This window comes from Kogia breviceps, chromosome 2 (assembly GCF_026419965.1).
Source record: "Kogia breviceps isolate mKogBre1 chromosome 2, mKogBre1 haplotype 1, whole genome shotgun sequence".
Classification (NCBI taxonomy): Eukaryota; Metazoa; Chordata; class Mammalia; order Artiodactyla; family Physeteridae; genus Kogia; species Kogia breviceps.
In genome coordinates, this window is record NC_081311.1 from 107,364,296 (window position 1) to 107,385,332 (window position 21,037).

The window sequence follows — 21,037 nt, forward strand, 5'->3', positions numbered from 1 at the left end:
GAAAAGGAAACAAGAATGTGAATCAAATAAGGCTGCAAAATCAATTTGTCATTCTAAGAAAAAGACATGGAATGCTACCAAAAATAAAAATTGCTGTTTAAATTGGCTTAAGCAATAAAGAAACATTAGGACTATTAAGAAATAAGAAAGAGAAAACCGGGAATGTTTGTAAACAATAAATACCTAAAAATTAATTTTTGTATGTTTAGAGAATATTTAAAGAGATGATTTTGGGGGCTAAAAATCAACCAACCCACATCAAGATAAAATTTTCTGGGTCCAAACTATACAGTTTTTCCCTCTAGAATAGAATTTGTATAGATTGTTTCTGTATCAGACAGTTACAGATAATTTCTCCTACAATGCAATGTCACATGAACCCCAGGGAAGTATTATATAGCAAAGTGAAATATATTTGGTTTCTGACATTTTTATTGGATAGGGATGTGCCTTGTTTTCCCAATATAACTAAATATATTGTAGAATAACTTCTCTTTTCTTTCTCTTCCTTTGTCTTCTACTAGAACTAGTAATGGCTCCAAATTTCTTAAATGAATCTATGTACAGAATATGCTCAAAAGTGCACAGCCTGTCAATTATTACTTAAGGAATTCAATTTTACTCCATAAAAAGAAATGAGATATGTCAAAATTATGATAATGGAATCATATGCTAGTCACAGTCCTCATTTATTAAATATTATCCATGTCAAAATAAAAAATTGACTCTGGTTTTATGGAACCAGTTGACTAGAGAAAATGTATGTATCTGAACTTCAGAAATTTTAATGAAAATGTTATCTAACAAAATCGTCTTATGACACAAATTCAAATTGGTTTTAGAATCAAAATAAATGTTACTTGCAAAGTATTAATAAGTATAACAACAAACAATAAATAATAAAAGTTAATTTATACGGAGAAGTTGCATATATTAAGATCTACCCTGGGCTTGACTTGACTTTACGGAAACGAATCATTAGATTCATTTGAACACTCTGTCATAAACTAATAAGGTAAAGAAAATTAAAAATACTATAGGGGCTTCCATGGTGGCGCAGTGGTTGAGAGTCCGCCTGCCAATGTGGGGGACGCGGGATCGTGCCTCGGTCCAGGAGGATCCCACGTGCCGCAGAGAGGCTGGGCCCGTGAGCCATGGCCGCTGAGCCTGTGCATCCGGAGCCTGTGCTCCGCAACGGGAGAGACCACAGCAGTGAGAGGCCCGCGTACCACAAAAAAAAAAAAAAAAAAAAAAAAAAAACCACTATAAAAATGTTGGAATAAAAAAGTAATGAGGGCTTCCCTGGTGGCACAGTGGTTGAGAATCTGCCTGCTAATGCAGGGGACACAGGTTCGAGCCCTGGTCTGGGAAGATCCCACATGCTGTGGAGCAACTAGGCCCGTGAGCCACAACTACTGAGCCTGCGTATCTGGAGCCTGTGCTCCGCAACAAGAGAGGCCGTGATAGTGAGAAGCCTATGCACCGTGATGAAGAGTGGCCCCCACTTGCCACAACTAGAGAAAGCCCTCACACAGAAATGAAGACCCAACACAGCCCAAAATATATAAATAAATTTAAAAATAAATAAATACATAAATATATATATTTATAAATATTTATTCCTGTTCTCTGTTAAAAAGAAAGTAATGAATGTTAGGAATTAATGGTAAAATTTTAAAAGATAAGAAACTCAATTGAAAAATTGATATATTATGAATAACCTAAAATAGGGATTTTAAATAAAAGTGTACTGAAAAGTGAAGGAATAGCTGATAATATTACTTTATTTTTTCTAATGTTATTTATCATTAATAGGCTCAGTACTAATATTAATAAAAATATATAAAGAGTCATTTCATTTTATGCGTAAACTCACTTAAGACAGGGAAGCAAAAGGCCTTGGAGTAGCAAAAATGAAGACTAAGAAGCAGACACAGGCCAGAGGTTAAGACTCTGCGCTGTCACTGCAGGGGGTGCAAGTTCGATCCCAGCTCAGGGAACTAAGATCCTGCATGGCACACGGCACAGCCAAAAAAGAAGCAGACACATAACTTAAAACAGTCTAAGAGATTTAAGTAAAGGGCCTAACTTGTCTCAGTAGTTGATAACTTTGAGTAACTAAAAAAAGGTTAAATTGTGCTTTCAAATGTCGTGCCAAAAAAAATTGAATGCCTCGCCGTTCTATAAACTTTTACTCTGGAAATATGTCATTTACTATAAAACAACAAGAAAATATTATCATTGTTAAAAAATATATTGTAGGGAATTCCCTGGTGGTCCATTGGTTAGGACTCGGCGCTTTCACTGTCATGGCCCAGGTTCAATCCCTGGTCGGGGAACTAAGATCCTGCAGGCCACGTGGCATGGCCAAAAAAATAAATAAAAATTTAAAAAATAATATATATATGTATGTATACAAATGTGTATACACATATAGTAGTTTTATTTTCTTTCTTTTGTTAATGCCTTAAGTTTATTTACAAACATATCTAGTATGTTGAGTTTGTTGAATTAAGAAAAATATATGCATAACGTGAAGAGTTACGAGTTAAGTTTTACTTGGGGCAAAATGAAGACTGCAGCCAGAGACAGCATTTCAGATAACTCTGAAAAACTGCTCCTGAAGAGGTGGGGGGAGGAGCCAGAATATATAGGAGTTCTGCAACAAAGAGCAAGTAATTGGGACGTCAAAAGACTTATCATTACATAAAGAAAACCGGATATCTCGAGTTAAGGAATTTAGTGCTTTTCTATGTATGGGAAGATGCAAGAATCTGGGCTCACAGAAATCATTCCTTTGATGTGCACCTTAGCTATCTGGGACCTGTATTTTCACATCCTGAGTTTCCTCAGGGCTCACCACAGGGAGTGGCTGCAGTCTGATGGCTGCTAGATGGCAAGTATTCTTTTCAGCCCCGAGTTTCCTCAAGGCTCACCAGCTCACTTTGGAGGGCTGCAATCATTGGTGACTTTGACATCCTTTGTTTATTGATATGGCAGGAAATATTCCATTTATAAATATTCCATTCCATTTATAAATATTCCATTTATCAAGTTCAAGAGTCAAATCTTTTTGCAAAGAGAATGCACCTCTTAAAATACTCCTTTTCATATGTGTTTCATGGATTATTTTTTAAGCAGTTGGTGTCTTACTACAAAGAAAGGTGTAGCAAATCCAGATCCAAAGTACAAAGTGATCGTAAGTAGTAACTGCTACTTGTTTTCCACTAGAATACTAAATACTTCCCTGGACCCTCCTCAGAGTGGCTCCTACGCACGACAGAGGCCATGAACCTGCAGACAGTCTGTCCCAGCACAGCTCTGTTGGAAACTGTGAAAGGCACAAAGACTGAAGGTGGAAGAAATGGAGGCAGCACACCAAGCCTTCCTTTCCTCATGACCTTGTTCCCCTGTGTCTAGTTTAACTTTCTGAATTAACTTTATAGCTTGAGAGAAAGAAAATGTGATTAAAACTTGCAGAAAATGCCAAAGATTGACTCATTCTATTGAAAACTTTTGGATCACTTATGAATAAAGTTAGATAAAGGTTAAGAAAGCTACATACTTCACATCACTGTAATACAGAAAAAGACACTAAAGAATCGAGAAAAGCAGTTTTTAAACTTTTAAAAAGCAATGTAAGCCATTTTCAAATAAAACATTACACAGAAACTCAACATTTATCAAGCAGAAAAAGTGAGGCAGCTGTAGCTGAAGCAAAGCAGAAACATAGCCTCATACCTTCGAGTCTCAACCTCAGTTCTGTGAAAATACAGCTCACAAACACCAGAAAGTCAATAAATTCGTCAATTTTCCTTTTTTCAGTGCTGGTTTTATACTTATGTCTTCTGTAAGACTCACCTTAAATCTACCTCCTTTACAAAGCATTCTGACTTAATCAAGCTGGAATTAATGTTTCCTTCCACAAAAGTACCATGGAAGTTATATTGTAAACTTCATTTACAATATTTCTAGTATTCTACATTTTACATATATCATACAGAGACCCACACCCCACAACATTCATTTCCTGATTGAAAGCTTCTCAGATAGTGGACATGTTTCTTAATCTATATTCATAATAACTTTTCAAGTAGAAGACCCTCAATAATATACAGGGGTAAAAGGTAGGTTAATCAATGGCTAAAGGAAAAAACGGTTTAAAATGTTCTAATGTAAAGAAATAAGACTTGGATTGATAACAAACCCTAGCTGCTATCTATGAAAAATCTGGAGCAGAATTGTTGTCCAATTCCCAGTGCAGATGTGGCCCCTTAGGGCTGTTCAAGTTCTGTGGAAACTTAAGCCCATTACTTTAAAAAAAGAAAAAAAAAAAAGCAGATTATGGGGTGATAATTAATTTTAACCACCCCTCCAGATTTTAAATAATTTCTATCCCATTAAGAACATTTCACTTAATAAAAATTGGTGAGGCAGGAACGTTTGCAACATCCTCCTTACAATGTACTTGGAAGTATTACTATATAATAATTTAAAAAAGTGCCTTAGAGTGACACAATGGCATTAGTGCTTTGTGCCTTTCAATGCTTAGGTGAGTCATAAACATTATAATCCAGGAAGATGCTTTGTGTCTGACTCTATCTGGGTTCAGTTTAACTCACCATTGCTGTCACCTCTGCATTTCATTTTGAATCTTGTCCAAGACTATGGAGAGAACATTGCAATAGTCCAGCTGTGCAAAACAGCAGGAGCCCTGAGCAAAATTACATCATTCCCTAAAGAAATCAGGGTAAACTTCTTTAACATTGAAAATGAAATCAGTTGCATTAGTATTATACATTTTAAGTGTTCAAGATAAAAACATTTCAAACTGAGGATGACCAGAAGGAAAGCAAGACAACTCAATGCTAGACATTTTTTTTAAAGTTGATTTTCTTTTTCTTCTTCTTTTTGGCCATACCACGCGGCATGTGGGATTAGTTCCCCAACCAGGGATTGAACAGGTGACCCTGGCATTGGAAGCACAGAGTCTTAACCACTAAACTGCCAAGGAAGCCCTATGCTAGACATTTAAATAGTTTTTTTAAAAAGACCCCAACCCCCAAAACCCACTTAGAGGAATCTTTTCTCCATTACCTCCATGCCACAATAACTGGAGGTGGGTGGTAGTGGACATAATTTAAAGTACTGGTGACCATAGACAAGATGTCCCTTTTGTTCAGATAAAGAAATGTTTATATGAGATGAGCCCAAAGGTCTCAAATAATAATTAATAATAATTAATAATTAATAATAATAATTAATAATAAACAATAATTAATGAGACAAAAGAAGTTCTCTCTCTTTTTCTCTCTTATTCATTCATTCAGAAGGCATTAACTGAAAATATACTATTCCCTAGACACTGCTAGGTAGATATGGCTTGAGTCCTAGGAGTTCCAATCTTTGGGAGAGAACCAGTAAAGCACACTAGAACATGATTCAAACTAAAGTTGAAGTGAGAGCACACTGGAACCAAGAGGCTCAAAGGCTGGTGACACAGAGGTGATACAGATGGTGACACAGAGGAAGTGATATTTGCAGAGGGTTTTGAATGATGTTTTTGTTAGGTGAACTTGGGGAAAGATGGGGACACAAAAGGAAAGGAATTAATCAGAAAAAGAACAGCATATATAGAGATAGCAAAGCTTAAAAAGTCATGGTGTTTGGGAACAGAATAGGGGAAAGGAATATCTGAGATAAATTCCTCCTGTTCCTTACGTAAGTAATCTCATGAGAAAAGTATTATTATTCCCAAACTTATATAAAGAAACAAAGGCTCAGAGAGATTAACCTGTCTAATATAACATTTATAATAAGTGGTAGATATTATAATAGGTAGGGAGATGGAAGTGTCACTGGAATTGATGCCAGAGAAGGGGAGAAGAGAATAAAAGACACAAGTAGCAGCTACAATGTAAAGTGCTTTACTTTATAGGCAACAGAGGGGAATGGAGAATTTGAGGAATACAACTCTAGCAGCAGTAAAGAGTAGCTATTTTCATTTGATTCAGCCTTGGCCTTTTTAAAACAAAGGGAACACTTCCTAACTCATTGTACAAGGCCAACTTTACCCTAACATCAAAAACAAGATATTATTTTAAAAAACCATAAAATCCTACCGATCAATACCTCTCAGGAACACAGATGTGAAAATCCTCAACAAAATATTAGCAAACCAAATCTAGGAATGTATAAAAAAGAATTATATACCATGGCCAAGTAGAATTTATCCTAGGTATGCAAGACTGGTTCATCAACACTTGAATGTGAATAAATGTAATCCATTACAACAACAGACTAAGGAATAAAAAATCATGACTTTATCAACTGATGCAGAAAAAGCAGCTGACAAAAACAAAATCCCAATCATGACAAAAGCTCTCAGAAATCTAGGAATCCAGGGGAATTTCCTCAATTTGATAAAGAGTTATCTACAAAATACCTACAGCTAACATCATACTTCATGGTGAGAAACTGGACACTTTCCTCCTAAGACTGAGAACAAGACAAGGATGTCTTGTCTCACCATTCCTATTCAACACTGTTTTAGAAGACCTAGCTAGTACAAAGACAAGAAAAGGATACAAAAGGTATATAGATTGTAAATATATTATATATAGAAAACCCAAAAGACTCACCAAAAACTGTGAGGGCTAATCAACATACCCAGTAAAGTTGCAGAATACAAAATCAATATATAAAAATCTGTTGCATTTCTGGCATTTCTAGTCACTAACAACAAACTGTCAGAAAGAGAAATAAAGGGAAAAAAAACCTGTAATTGCATCAAAAAGAATAAAACACCTTGAAATAAATTTAACCAGGACATGAAAGACCTGTACACTGAAAATTATTAAGACATTGATGAAAAAATAGAAGACATCAAAAAGAGGAAAGATATTTCATGCTCATGGAGTGGAAGAATTAATATTGTTAAACTGTCCATACTACCCAAAGCAATCTAAGATTCTATGTAATCCCTATCAAAATTAAAATGGCATTTTTCACAAAAATAGAACAATCATAAAATTTGTATGAAACCACAAAAGACCCCAATAACCAAAGCAATCATGAGAAAAAAGAACAAAGCTGTGGCATCACGCTCCCTGATTTTGAACTATATTACAGAGCAACAGTAATCAAAACAGTATGGTATTTGCATAAAAACAGACATATTGATCAATGGAACAGAACAGAGCCAAAAATAAACTCATGACTATATGGTCAATTAATTTATAACAAAGGAACCAAGACTACACAGAGGGGAAAGGACAGGCCCTTCAATAAATAGTGTTGGGAAAACTGGATGATCACATGCAAAAGAAAGAATGAATTTTGATCACTATTTTACACTACACACAAAAGTTAACCTAAAATGGATTTAAGACTTGAATGTAAGATCTGAAATCATAAAACTCCTAGAAGAAAACCTAGGGGGTAAACTCCTTGACATCAGTCTTGGCTATGATTTGGAATTTGACACCAAAAACAAAGGCAAAAAAAGCAAAAATAAACAAGTGGGATTACCTCAAACTAATAAGAAGCTCTACACAGCAAATGAAATCATCAACAAAATGAGAAGACAACCTCTAGAATGGAAGAAAATATTTGCAAACCACATATCTAATAAGAAGTTAATAGCCAAAATATATAAGGAACTCCTACAACTCAACAGCAAAAACAAGCCCCACAAACAAAAACAAAACCCCAATTTAAAAATGGGCAAGGGCTTCCCTAGTGGGGCAGTGGTTGAGAGTCCACCTGCTCATGCAGGGGACACAGGTTTGTGCCCCGGTCCGGGAAGATCCCACATGCCGCAGAGCGGCTAGGCCTGTGAGCCATGGCCCGTGTACCGCAAAAAAAAAAAAAAAAAAAAAGGGCAAAAGACCAAATAGACATTTGTCCAAAGAAGACATACAGATGACCAACAGGTACATGAAGCTCAACATCACTAATCATCAGAGAAATGCAAATCAAAACCACAAGGAAATACCACCTTATACCTATTAGAATATGTATTATCAAAATAAGAAATAACAAGTGTTGATGAGGATGTAGAGAAAAAGGAGCCCTCCTGCACTGTTTGTGGGAAAAAAAATTGGTACAGCCATTGTGGCTGGAGGTTTCTCAAAAAATTAGAGCTAGAACTATCACATGACCCAGCAATTCCACTTCTGGGTATTTATCCAAAAAAAATGAAAATACTAACTAAAAAAGATACATGCGCTCCCACATTCACTGCAGCATTATTTACAATACGCAAGACATGGAAGCAACCTGTGTTCATCTACAGATGAATGGATAAAGAATTTGTGAGATATATATATTTTTATATATTATATATATATAAACACACACTATTCAGCCATTTGCGACAACATGGATGAACGTTACAGGCAGTATACTAAGTGAAATAAGTCATACGAAGAAAGACAAGTACTGTACGATCTAATTTTTTTGTGGAAACAAAACAAAACTGAGCTCATAGATACAGAAAACAGATTGTTGGTTGCCAGGGACCTCCCTGGTGGTCCACTGGTAGAAGAATCTGCCTTCCAATACAAGGGACGTGGGTTCGATCCCTGGTCGGGGAACTAAGATCCCACATGCCGCGGGGCAACTAAGCCCGCACACCACAACTATTGAGCTTGCGCACCTCCACGAGACAGCCCACGTGCTGCAAACTACAGAGCCCACGTGCCCCAGAGCCTGTGTGCCACAACTAGAGAGAAGCCCACGCACTGCAATGAAAGATCCTGCTTGCTGCAACTAAGACTTGATGCAGTCAAGAAAATAAATTAAAAAAAAAAAAGATTGGTGGTTGTCAGAGGCAGGGGATTGAGGGTGGATGAAATAGGTGAAGAGGGTCTAAAGGTACAAACTTCAAGTCATAAAATAAATAAGTCACGGGGATGTAATGTACAGCTTGGTGGCTGTAATTAATAATACCGCAGTGTATACTTGAAAGCTGCTAAATGAGTAGATCTTAAAAGTTCTCATCGCAGGAAATATAATTTAGTAACTGTATGGTAACAGATGTTAACTAGACTTATTGTGGTGATCATTTTGTAATATATACAAATATCAAATCATTATGTTGTATACCTGAAACTACATATAATGTTGTATGTCAATTATACCTTAGTACAAAAAAAAAAAGGAAAGAAAATTACTGATGAGAAAAAAAATCAAAGAATTTCTAAATAAACAGAGAGATAGTCTGTGTTCATGGACTAAAGACTCACATTGTTAAAGTTTCTTCCCAACTTGGTCTATAGATCTATTGATTCTTCCCATCTTTACCTATAAATGCAATGCAATCCCAGTCAAAATCCCAGCAAGCTGTTTGTAGAGACTGAGAAACTGATTCTAAGATTTATATGGAAAGACTAAGGACCTAGAATAGCCAACACAGTTACTAAAGAAGATGAACAAAGTTGGATGAATCATACCACCCAATTTCAAGTATTATTATAAGGCTATAGTAATCAAGACAGTGTGGTACTGGTGAAAGAATAGATACAGATCATTGGGACATAAGAGAGAGCCTAGAAATAGACCCATACAAATAAAGTCAACTGATCTTTGACAAAGAAGAAAGCTAATTCAGTGGTGAAAGGATACTCTTTTCAACAAATGTTGCTGGAACAACTGCACATCCATATGTAAGAAAAAGAATCTAGACACTAACTTTATACCCAAAATGGATCATAGACCGAAGTGTAATGTGACACTATAAGACTTCTAGAAGACAACACAGGAGAAAAATCTAGGCCTTGGGTGTGGCAATGAGATAGAAGACCAAAAGGATAATCAATGAAAGAAAAAATTGATAGGCTGGACTTCATTAAAGGTAAAAACTTCTGCTCTGTGAAAGAAACTTTTAGAAGAATAAAAAGACAAGTCACAGCATTGGAGAAAATATTTGTAAATCACATATCTGATAAAGGACTTGTACCTAAAATATACAAAGAACTCTTAAAACTCAACAACAAAATTAAATAATCCAATAAAAAATGGGCAAAAGAACTGAACAAAAGACCTTGCCAAAGAAGGCTTAGAGATGGAAAATAAACAAATGAAAGGATGCTCAATATCATATGTTATTAGAGAACTGCAAATTAAAAGAATAATGAAATATAACTATACCCAGTACCAAAGGCTAAAATTAAAAAAAAAATTTTTTTTAACTGACAATACCAACTGCTGGTGAGGATGCAGGGCAAGGGGAATTCTCATTCATTACAGGTGGGAATGCAAAATGATACACTTCTGAAGACACTTTGACAGTTTCTGACAAAAGTGAACATAGTCTCACCATGTATTATGGGTTGAATTGTGTCTCCCCCCACCCCCTACCAAAAGATATATTGAAGCCCTATTCCCTCAGTATTTCAGGATGTGACCTTATTTGGATATAGGGTTGTTGCAGATGTAACTGGTTAAGATGATGTCATACTACAGTAGGATGAGCCCTTAATCCAATGTGACCGATGTTTTTACAAGAGGAGAAGAGACATAGACAAAAGGAGAATGCCCCATGAAGATAGAGGCAGGGATTGAAGCGATGCATCTACAAACCCAGGAATGCCAAAGACTGCCGGCCATCACCTGAAGCCAGGAGAAAGGCATTAAACAGATTCTCCCTCAGAGCCCTCAGAAGGAACCAAACCTCCTGACACCTTGATTTCAGACTTCTAGCCTCTAGAACTGAGAGAGGATAAATTTTTGTTGTTTTAAGACACCAAGTTTGTGGTACTTTTTATGGCAGCCCTAGGAAACTAACATACCATACAATCCAGCAACTGCAGTCCTAGATAATTACTCAACTGAGTATACCCACACAAACACCTACATCTGGAAGCAACAAATATGTCCCTTCATCTTGGTGAATGGAAAAACAAACTGTGGTACATCCATATAATGGAATTTTATTCAGTGATTAAAAGAAGAGCTATCAAGCCACAAAAAGACGTGGCTGAAACTTAAATGCATAGGCTAGGTGAAAAAAGCCAGTCTGAAAAAGCTACAAGCTGTATGCTACCAATCATATGACATTCTGGAAAAGGCAAAATGATAGAGTCATTAAACACATCTTTGGTTATTGGGGGTTTTGGTCTGAAGGGAATTAAATAAGTGAAGCACAGGGGATTGTTTGGGCAGTAAAACTATTCTACATGATACTGTAATGGTGATTACAAGACATTAAGCATTTGTGAAAATCCACAGAAACTGACATTACAAAAAGTACATTTTGATGTATACAAATAATTTTAAAAATAATTTAGGAGGTCAGAGGGTCCCATGATGGAATGTGAAGTGTGATACAATAATTTAAATGTATTATAGGCATATGAAACAACCTCACTGAATAGAGTAAAGGAATAAGGTCTGACTTAAAAATAATTCTGAAAATGAATGGAATCTGTAAAAATAAAGGTAAAAGGAAATGTACCTAAACACTGTACTCTAGTTGATAATTTTCCTTCCTGTCGGGGTACAGGTTAATAATACTGAAACCACCACGCATGTACACTAGAAGTGCATAACTAAATAAATGGATGGCAGACGGTGGGAACGAGGACACTCACTGATGGAGTAGGATGTAGTTAAGTGAGGGGAGAAGTTAGAATGATCCATGGGGTGATGGATTAGAGCTGGAGACATCAACAGGAACTCATGTTTAGCTTAAATACAGATACAGAGGGCTACAAAGATAAATATTCATAAATATGTACATACACACACATATGTAAGTACACATGCATTTATCTCCTTGCTCCGTCAGCTGAGAGGATCTAGAAGAAATGACACTCCAGTAAAAATGAGTACACCTAGCACCTAGATCTGGTTTTAATATCTTTCTCCAATAGAAAGAACCAGGTTATCGTGGAGAAATGCGTGATTCAAGTACTGGGGTAGGAAATATACAGGATGAGCCTGGAGCATCTTGTAGTGCCAGAAAGTAAGAAAATGCTGAAAAGCCAAAGAAAACAAAACACAAAACCCCAAACAGAACAGCCTACAATGAAGGGGGCAAGTCAAAGGGACACAGAAGTGAATTCAAAGAGCTCCCAATGGCCAATGGTGGAACTATTTTAGCAACAAAATAAAGTGAATATCCATGATATGAATACATGATAAAGTGAGTGAAAAAATGAATTCTGAATAATTTATGTATTTATTTATTCTGCCTTTAAGGAAGTAGAGCATAAATCCCCATTTCTTTTTTTTTTTTTTTGCGGTATGCGGGCCTCTCACTGTTGTGGCCTCTCCCGTTGCGGAGCACAGGCTCCGGACGCGCAGGCCTAGCGGCCATGGCTCACGGGCTTAGTTGCTCCGCGGCATGTGGGATCTTCCCGGACCAGGGCACGAACCCGTGTCTCCTGCATCAGCAGGCGGATTCTCAACCACTGCGCCACCAGGGAAGCCCCCCATTTCTTAAGTATGGGCTGCATATAGTTACTTTCCTTCAAAAAATACAGTATGGGAAGGGACCAAAAAAAAAAAAAAAACCCAGAAACTTTACAGGGGAAAAACCTGACAAACATTACATCAAACCAGGTGATCAAGGTTAACATTAACAGTGATAAGTCATATTGATATTATTATGTACCCTTGGTATGACATGATGACAATGGCGCTTTTGCCTCTGTGGTCTTCTTGCCCAAAACACAGTACCTCAGTCTGAATCATGAGAAAAACATCAGGCAACGTATCCCAATTATGGGAATTTTTACAAAATACTGAACCATTAACTCTCAAAACTGTAAAGGTCTTCAAAAACAAGCAAAGTCTGAGAACTGTCACAACCAAGAGAGGCTATTGGCTATCTGTCATGTCTATTTAAGACATGACTACAAAATGTAATGTGTATACCGGATGGAATCCTGGCTGTATTTACTTAACATATCTGTGCCTCAGCTTTCTCATCTGGAAAATGATGGTGGTAATAATAATCATAATACTCTGTTGGGTTGTCCTGGGATGAAATAAATTAATGCATGTAAATCACTAGAATAGAACCCGGCACATATGTGTTAATTAAGAATTAACTCTTTAATCAGTCTATTCATTCAACAGAAATGGACCACCAACAAAGAGGGGTTATGAATCAGAAAGAGTAAAAGCTCAGAGGGGAAAGTATTAAATTCAACTTGGGTCTGGTAAAGGGAAACAAGGATTTGTAGAAGCAAATGGAATAAAAATTATCACCTCAGCTCACTTTGTCAAACCAGGGTAGGCTTATATGAAAGGAAAACTAAAATTCTTCATGTCTAGTTTAATTTCTTTGTCCTCAAACCTATAAAGTTAATGTTGGCAGAGACTATATCACAATATCAATTTTAAGGTCTTCTGATAGAAATAATCTTCCCGAGGAGGTTCTTCAGTGTTTCCAGACACCTACAGATCAGAGACAATGACAAGGCTTTTCAAACTTCAGCCTACAGAAAAACTTCTGCGAGCACTCAACAGGTTCCACAGCCTCTCCCCTCCAAACTTCTTTTCCAGAGAAGCACCTTGACCAAAAGAAAAGCATCCGTAATGATAACTCTATGGTCTCTGTTCCAAATATATATCTATTAATCCCAAAATAGCCACAAAGTAAGCCAAGCCAAGTAGCTTAGCCTTGACAAATGGTTTCCTTTTCTTTTGAAAAAGGAAGGAAAGCAATACTTTATTTGGTATACCATCCCCCTGACTCCAAATGTTTTCTCAAGTAACAGGAAGGAAACTTAGGGAAAAGCTGGGGGTGAGGGGGGGGCAGGGGTGTGGGACTTAAGTAGAGTACTAACAAAAAATGTCACATAAGAATCTTCTGACTTTGATAATAGATTCAATAGACAAGACAGAATCCATGTACTGACAGCATTTTGTCTATAGGGACACAATTATTAGGCTATTCATATAAATCTAGGATGTTAATCCCATCTTAAGTAAAAATGAACATGACAAAAATTTTCTAAACTCTAGGTTTCTACAAAGAATAATAGCCTTTAGATACTTGACAAATAAGGTAGTAAGTATACAGGTTTAATATTTTCCTCATGTATATCGAATTAAATTACCTGTTGTGTGTTAATATGAAATTATTTCTCACATTTAAAATCTTTTTATGAATAAAAAGTTTCAATAATTTTCAATAGAACAAGGACACAGTGGTTAAAAAATTATTAAAGAACAGTAAAGATAATAGTGAAACAGCCTGACTACAGACTGTGGCCTGAATTCCATTATTAAAGGAATACAAATTCACAAGTTTCTGTATATTTACTACATGGTTCTTGAAACAACACTTGACTACATTAAACCAAGAAGGGGGAAAAGGATTTAAAACAGTTTAAGCTAAGTTTGCAAAGTTAATTTTATTAAAAGTTGCACCTGTTGGTTATCTGAAATATAGTTTTATAATTAAAATACTCAATGATCACACAATTAGACAATTAAACAGAACTTAAGTCATCATTCCAATTTTAGGTTAATGACTATCTCATATACAGTAGATAGATCACATAATTCCACAAAGATTGAATACATTAGAAAAAGACAATAGTAGAAAAATACTAGAAGAGAGGGGAGTTATTCCAGTGAAGGAAGTCATTTGCTTCTAAAGCTACGGAGGAAAGATCACAGCTGACAACTAAATTACACAATACTCTAAGTGGGTATTCAAGCATCTTAAAAAAGAAAAGTAGGTTTAATAACAGATGTAATATTGCTCTCCTAAAGCTTTTAGCTATTTGATGAATCAAATATTCATTATATCAAAAAATACATATTTTTAAAAATAAATTTATGTATTTATTTTTTATTTTTGGCTGAGTTGGGTCTTCATTGCTGTGCATGGGCTTTCTCTAGTTGCAGTGAGCGGGGGCTACTCTTCATTGTGGTGCGTGGGCTTCTCATTGGGTGGCTTCTCTTGTTGTGGAGCACGGGCTCTAGGCATGAGGGCTTCAGCAGTTGTGGCACATGGGCTTTGCTGCTCCGCAGCATGTGGGATCTTCCCAGACCAGGGCTTGAACCTGTGTCCCCTGCATTGGCAGGTGGATTCTTAACCACTGTGCCACCAGGGAAGCCCCCAAAATATATTTTTTAATTTAAAAATCAAAACTTGATTGACCTCCAAATTATAAATTGCATTTCCTCCTCTGACTTCACTACCATTTTGTGATAAGAGCAAGAGACGGAGAACAGTATTAGAAAATAAAATGAAGGTCAAACCAGAGTTCATGTAATTTACATATATACAAGTTTCCTTCTACTTTAAGACTTTTAATTTACTCACTTTCACCCACACTAACTCAGTAAGATTCCACAGAAATGGCATTTCAACTCAATGAAAAAGAGGATATTAGTGGTTTTGAGCTGTGATCTTAGAATTATACATCACTACGTTATTTCTGTGGCCTGTTTTTTGTACTTATGTGTAAAATTGAGGATTTTTCCTTAATTAACCTTATTGATAGGATTCGACATAATAAACCTTGGAAAGTCAAATAGTTGTAAAAGAATGAGAGTCTTTAAAATGCTGGTGAAAAAAAGGAGATATGAGGGACACAAAAGTGGAATCTTCTTTTAAGTACTGAGAAAATGTTAAATGGTTCTTTTAAATTTATTAAATAAAAAAATAAGAATGGTTTTGAAAGCCAAGCACAAATCACTCAACGTGTGACAGGTGTAATTGTAAATAATAGGAGATGAAAAGTGACTGGTATAAAGAAAAACTCTTGCTGGCTAAAAGGTTCATCATGAACTCATCATGCATAATCCTTAGTCTAATGTCAACTGAGGAGAAGACAGGAGTTTGTTGGAGAATATAAAAGTTAAGAAGAGTTAAGGTGCTGATCAAGTTCAATCCATGAATGATTCTGCACATTTAAGGCCTATTCAAATCTCTACAACATCAAATTGAAGAACAAGGTAGCAATGCAATGTCATAGCCACTAAGATGTTCCCCATGAATTGCTTGGGGAAATTATCAAGATAATGTTACACATTATGGCATATTTACCATGGACATAAAACTGGTCTGTTTAAAAAAATTATTGATACACACATCCATACATATATCACACACACATTTTATACATATTATATAAAATGGTTATGACTAGTTTGGAGGTTGAAGGATGAATTTATATTCCTATTTGGTGAAAACATATTCAGGGATTAAAAACATAAGCTTCTTTTAGTCATTTTGGACTCTCAAATCTATAAATTTATGAAGATTCTTTTGGAATGCATCCTGTTCCAAAATAGAAATTTCTACTGTTTTCCAAATGTCTATGTCCTGTCTCTTTAATTACACTGTTGAAGTTTTTCCCAGGCAATGACTGTTTCTAACTATAACATTTAGTCTAACAAATGCCTATAGAATGAAGAGTTCAAACTGAAAACTTCAGTAATTATAAATCAGCATGAACCAAGAAAACCTATATGAACCTTCTGCTTGGCATTCATGTGCATATTATACTCTTATTCATTTTTTTCCTGAAGAAGAGATAGTGGAGATAAGCCATTGGTGAGCCTACCTGTAACTAAAACTAAAAGACAGTCAATTGGGAGAATCTTTTATGGTTTCACTTATATTTTTAAAAAATTCAGTATCCATTTTCCTCATCTCTATTATATTTTTAAATGTATATGTTTTGCTGTTATCCTTAAAGACATCATGAAAACAGCAACACATTTTCCAAAAGGATATTAAAAATTAGAACTTTATTGATCTACATCATTCTGAGAATGTATGTAAAGAGTATTGCAGTTTATGTAGCAAGAACTTTCATTTCAGTGAAAAAAACCTGAATATGAATGTACACGAGTACATGCCCCTTAAAGGTATCAAATTGTTTAGTAATAATAAAATACCATTTTAACATTATGCTTCACACTCATACAAAACAATTAATAATAACCTTTGGAGCAAAATCTTAAAAGTTCAGCTTCTAAGCAAGCAGCATTATGACAAGTAGAAAAGAGTTCAGTTTCATTTGGGGCTGCATTCATGCTTCTGAGGCCAAAAATATAGAATTTTGGATTACTAATGTTAACACTAACATGTTCTAAATGCACGCCTTGAGCATGGGCACGCACACTCTCTCTCATTCTTATTCTCTCTGCTGTCCCCATGCCCCGCCCTCCCTCGCTCTCCCCCTGTCCTCTCCATATACAGATATATAGTCATATGAAAGACAGAGAGCACAGGGTAAATAACAGACAATAAAAACTGGTTGGGGAATTTTATAAAAGACATAAAAATCATGAAAACACTTACTTCATCAGCCACCATACACCTGGAAAAAATAAAAATAAAACCAAATTAATCTCTTAATTACCAAAGTCAGCCATTTAAAAAGTTCTGATCGAGTAGCTTGCCACAAAATAGTTTACAAATGTTAAAGTACTAAGCCAAAGAGAGGTGTTTACAAGTGTGAATGAGAAAATGGGCCATTGCTGATTTATAAGACTCTCCAGCTTCCAACTGCATATGGATGTGGGAGTGTTAGAGTTTCAGGTGTGCTGTTTCCTACATCCCACCCATGGTGACAGCTACAATGACCCTTCAAAATGTGAGCAAAATGGCAAGCGACTGTACCAATGACTTCCCTCCATACCAATAAACCTTAAAATTGGTCTTCCCTAGAGATTAGAAGAATGCTGTATTAAAGTGCATTAGCATGTTACAGGTAAAAGTATATACACTATATTATACATGCTAAGCCTATTTTCAAGCTGAATTTTGGTTTCTACTATTATTTTACTGAGTTCTCTCTTCTCTGTTCTTTCTTGTTAACCTATAGAAGTAAATTCTATCCACTGAAAATTGAGGATGGGGGCATAAACTGAGGTCCTAAGTAGAAGAAAAAAAACCAAAGAGCAAAAAGAAAGAATAGCAGATATGGTCAAGATCATGAGGGGTCCCTTAGAGACAGAGTACATTGTAAGGAGAAAAGCCAATCTCTTAACTGAGAGGATTTCCAGGCAATGTAAAAAAAAAAATACTGGAATATTATAAAAATCAGAGAGGAAAAATGTCCCTATTTGTATTTGTTTCTTCCTTTATTCCCAATGGCCTTGACATTATACAATACTACATGGTTTCTTTTAACATAAGACACAAATTAATAATTTGGTAATAAATATATCATTAAGGAATAAGTTACAAGTAAAATGGAATTTCGTTCTTAAAAAGAAAAAAGATGTCAGGTTACATATTAAGTATTTTTATGGAAAAATAAAATACAAATACTTTAACTGAAATTTAAAACATATGCAAGAGTAAAAAGTTTATTACATTTTTTGCAAACAAGCCTAAAAAGTAGAAAACTAAAAAGCAATACTTTGAAAAATATGACTTATTCCCAGGAAGATTCATACATATACCTACTTTTTCATTGTAAAATCCAACTCAAATTTGGAAAAGATGTCACTTGAAGTATATATTATATACTGAGTGCCTACTATGTACCTGGCTCTGTCCTATGTGCTAGGGATATAGCAGTGAATTTAAAAGTCTTTCCCTCAGAGGGTGACTGGAAGAATTTCTGACAATGAACAAATAAATGATTCAAGTGGTGATACATGCTATTAAAAAAACTAAAACAGGGCTTCCCTGGTGGTGCAGTAGTTGACGGTCCACCTGCCGATGCAGGGAACGCGGGTTCGTGCCCCAGTCCGGGAAGATCCCACATGCCGCAGAGCGGCTGGACCCATGAGCCATGGCCGCTGAGCCTGCGCGTCCAGAGCCTGTGCTCTGCAACGGGAGAGGCCACAAGAGTGAGAGGCCCGCATACCGCAAAAAAAACAAACAAAACAAACAAACAAACAAAAACTAAAACAGGGTAGGTGGAATAGGGAAATAAGGGAGGAGCTATTTTATAGGGTGATCAGGAATAATCTTTATGATAAGGCAATTCCAACAGATCTAAACAAATCACAAATTTAATGAGGAAGGGAATCATGAGAAAATCTGGAGGAAGGGTACTCTCAACAAAGTGATGAGCAAGTGCAAGAGCCCTGAGATAAGATGGTTATGATGTAGTTAAGCAAGAGGAAGGAAGCTAACGTGATTAAAGTGGACTGAGTCATGGAAAATGGTAGAAAATAAGGTTGGAAGCACCTGGGGTCCTGACCATGGTGAACCTTATAAGCAATGGCATGAAGTCTAGATTTTCTTAGAATCCTTTAGAAGTAAGCAACATTTTACCTTTTAAAAAGATTACCTTCTAGAGAATAAACTGTAGAGGGCAAGAGTAGAAGCACAGAAAGCAGTCAGGAGGCACCTGAAGTAGACCAGGAAAGGAAAAAGGATAGATGAATGCATGGTAGAGATAAAGGAGGTGAGAAGTGGTCAGTTTAGGTACATTTTGAAAGTACAGCCAACAGGATTTGCTGATCGATTAGGATGTGGATATAAAATGAGAGAGAGGGAAGAATGAATCTTAAGATACTGTCTTCAGCAATTAACTGAAAGATGGGGGTAATGCACTCATTGAGACAGGAAAGGCTGGGAGAGGAGTAGGTCTGGAGATGATAATCCAAAATTCGGTTTGGACGTGTAACCTTTGTGATATCCATTAGATATCCGAGTTGAACTGCTGACTGGGCCACTGGATATGTAAGTTGGGGGAATGTTAGGGAACTGGAGATATAATAAATCTGAGACTCATTAGAATGTAACGGCACTGGAATGAGAAAGGATCCAGGGTATTCTGTAATATGACAGCTTGACTGTGGCTTGTTTTCCTCTATGCCCAACTCCAAGTTCCTTAACTTTCTAAAGAGAAGCAGAGGCTGTGAGCTGCAGGCTGCTAGATAAGGTTTATGACTCTAGTGAAGAAATGGTATGCAACTAAACTGCCCTGTGGGTGGCTAACTGACTGAAAAGCAGCATCAGAGCCCCAGGCCACAACTAAGGGCTGTGGATTGCTGGATTGGCTTGGCTTTCAAGTATGTGAAGACCCCAGTTGTAAGATTATCTTCGAGCCCTCTGGATATGCTGGATTTTCCTAACAGGAGACAAGTGGGCTTTCCTGACTTTGGAAACTAGGGCCGTTCAACTACATCAGAGAGCACTGGGCTTCTTTCAGGTATCTCTAGTGGGGCTGTCCTTCAACTTTACGCAATACATCTATCCCGACCTCTGGCATTCCTGCTATTAAGGGCAGTTCAGCAACCAGACCTGATTTCCAATAAGCTATCACAGAAAAATAACAGACCATGTGAGAGACCCAAACATTTGAAAAAGCAGAATACAAGTGAATAATCAGAACACATATCTAGTGAAAGAGAAGTGCTAGAAAAGATTAAAACCTACACAAAAATTGTTTCAGCACTTAAGTAAACTCTAATGCAACACACACACACTCTCATATACACACACTCTCTTCCATGATTTCCAGACTAAAATGAATAGATGGGGCTTCCCTGGTGGTACAGTGGTTGAGAGTCCGCCTGCCGATGCAGGGGACATGGGTTCGTGCCCCGATCCAGGAAGATCCCACATGCCGCGGACCAGCTAGGCCCGTGAGCCATGGCCACTGAGCCGGCGCATCCGGAGCCTGTGCCCCTCAACGGGAGAGGCCACAACAGTGAGAGGCCCGTGTACCACAAAATAAAATAAAATGAGTAGATGAATTTCGAAAAAAAAAATGTGATCATTACTGACACCTGAGCAGACTAGAAGATGAAGCGCAAAGATTATCTCAAAGCACACAGCAGAAAGTTAAATAAATGGAAGTAGTGAAGGAAAAGAAAAAAACAAAAAACAAAAAAACATCCGAAGGATAGATCCAGAAAACTAATGTGAAAAATAGGTGTTCAAAAGGGGAAAAGACACACCATATGAAGGAGAGACAACAATTAAGTAAATAATGAAAGGATAGTTCTCTGGGCTAAAGAAACACCTCTGGTGGATAATTGAAAAGGGTAACCATGTTTCAGGGTGAACTGAAGAGAAAAGACAAGTAGCTGCTCACATCCTTATAAAATTCATTAATCTTATGAATAAAGAAGAAAACCTTGTAAGTATTCA

At 36.5% G+C, this 21,037-nt stretch overlaps 1 protein-coding gene and 1 pseudogene across 6 annotated transcripts in view; both read right to left on the minus strand.

The window, feature by feature from the left end:
- Nucleotides 1-21,037, minus strand: part of ZRANB3 (zinc finger RANBP2-type containing 3) — a 285,790-nt gene that overhangs the window by 132,133 nt on the left and 132,620 nt on the right. For 5 of the 6 annotated variants that reach the window (XM_067025920.1, XM_067025924.1, XM_067025922.1 and 2 more), the window contains one exon: nt 17,279-17,297. The exons of the other annotated variant lie outside the window; for it this stretch is intronic. In XM_067025920.1, the coding sequence (XP_066882021.1) occupies nt 17,279-17,297 (19 nt within the window). The remainder of the gene's footprint in view (nt 1-17,278; nt 17,298-21,037) is intronic. 6 annotated transcript variants of the gene reach the window in all.
- On the minus strand, nt 3,127-3,398 carry LOC131751510 (cytochrome c oxidase subunit 7C, mitochondrial pseudogene; annotated as a pseudogene).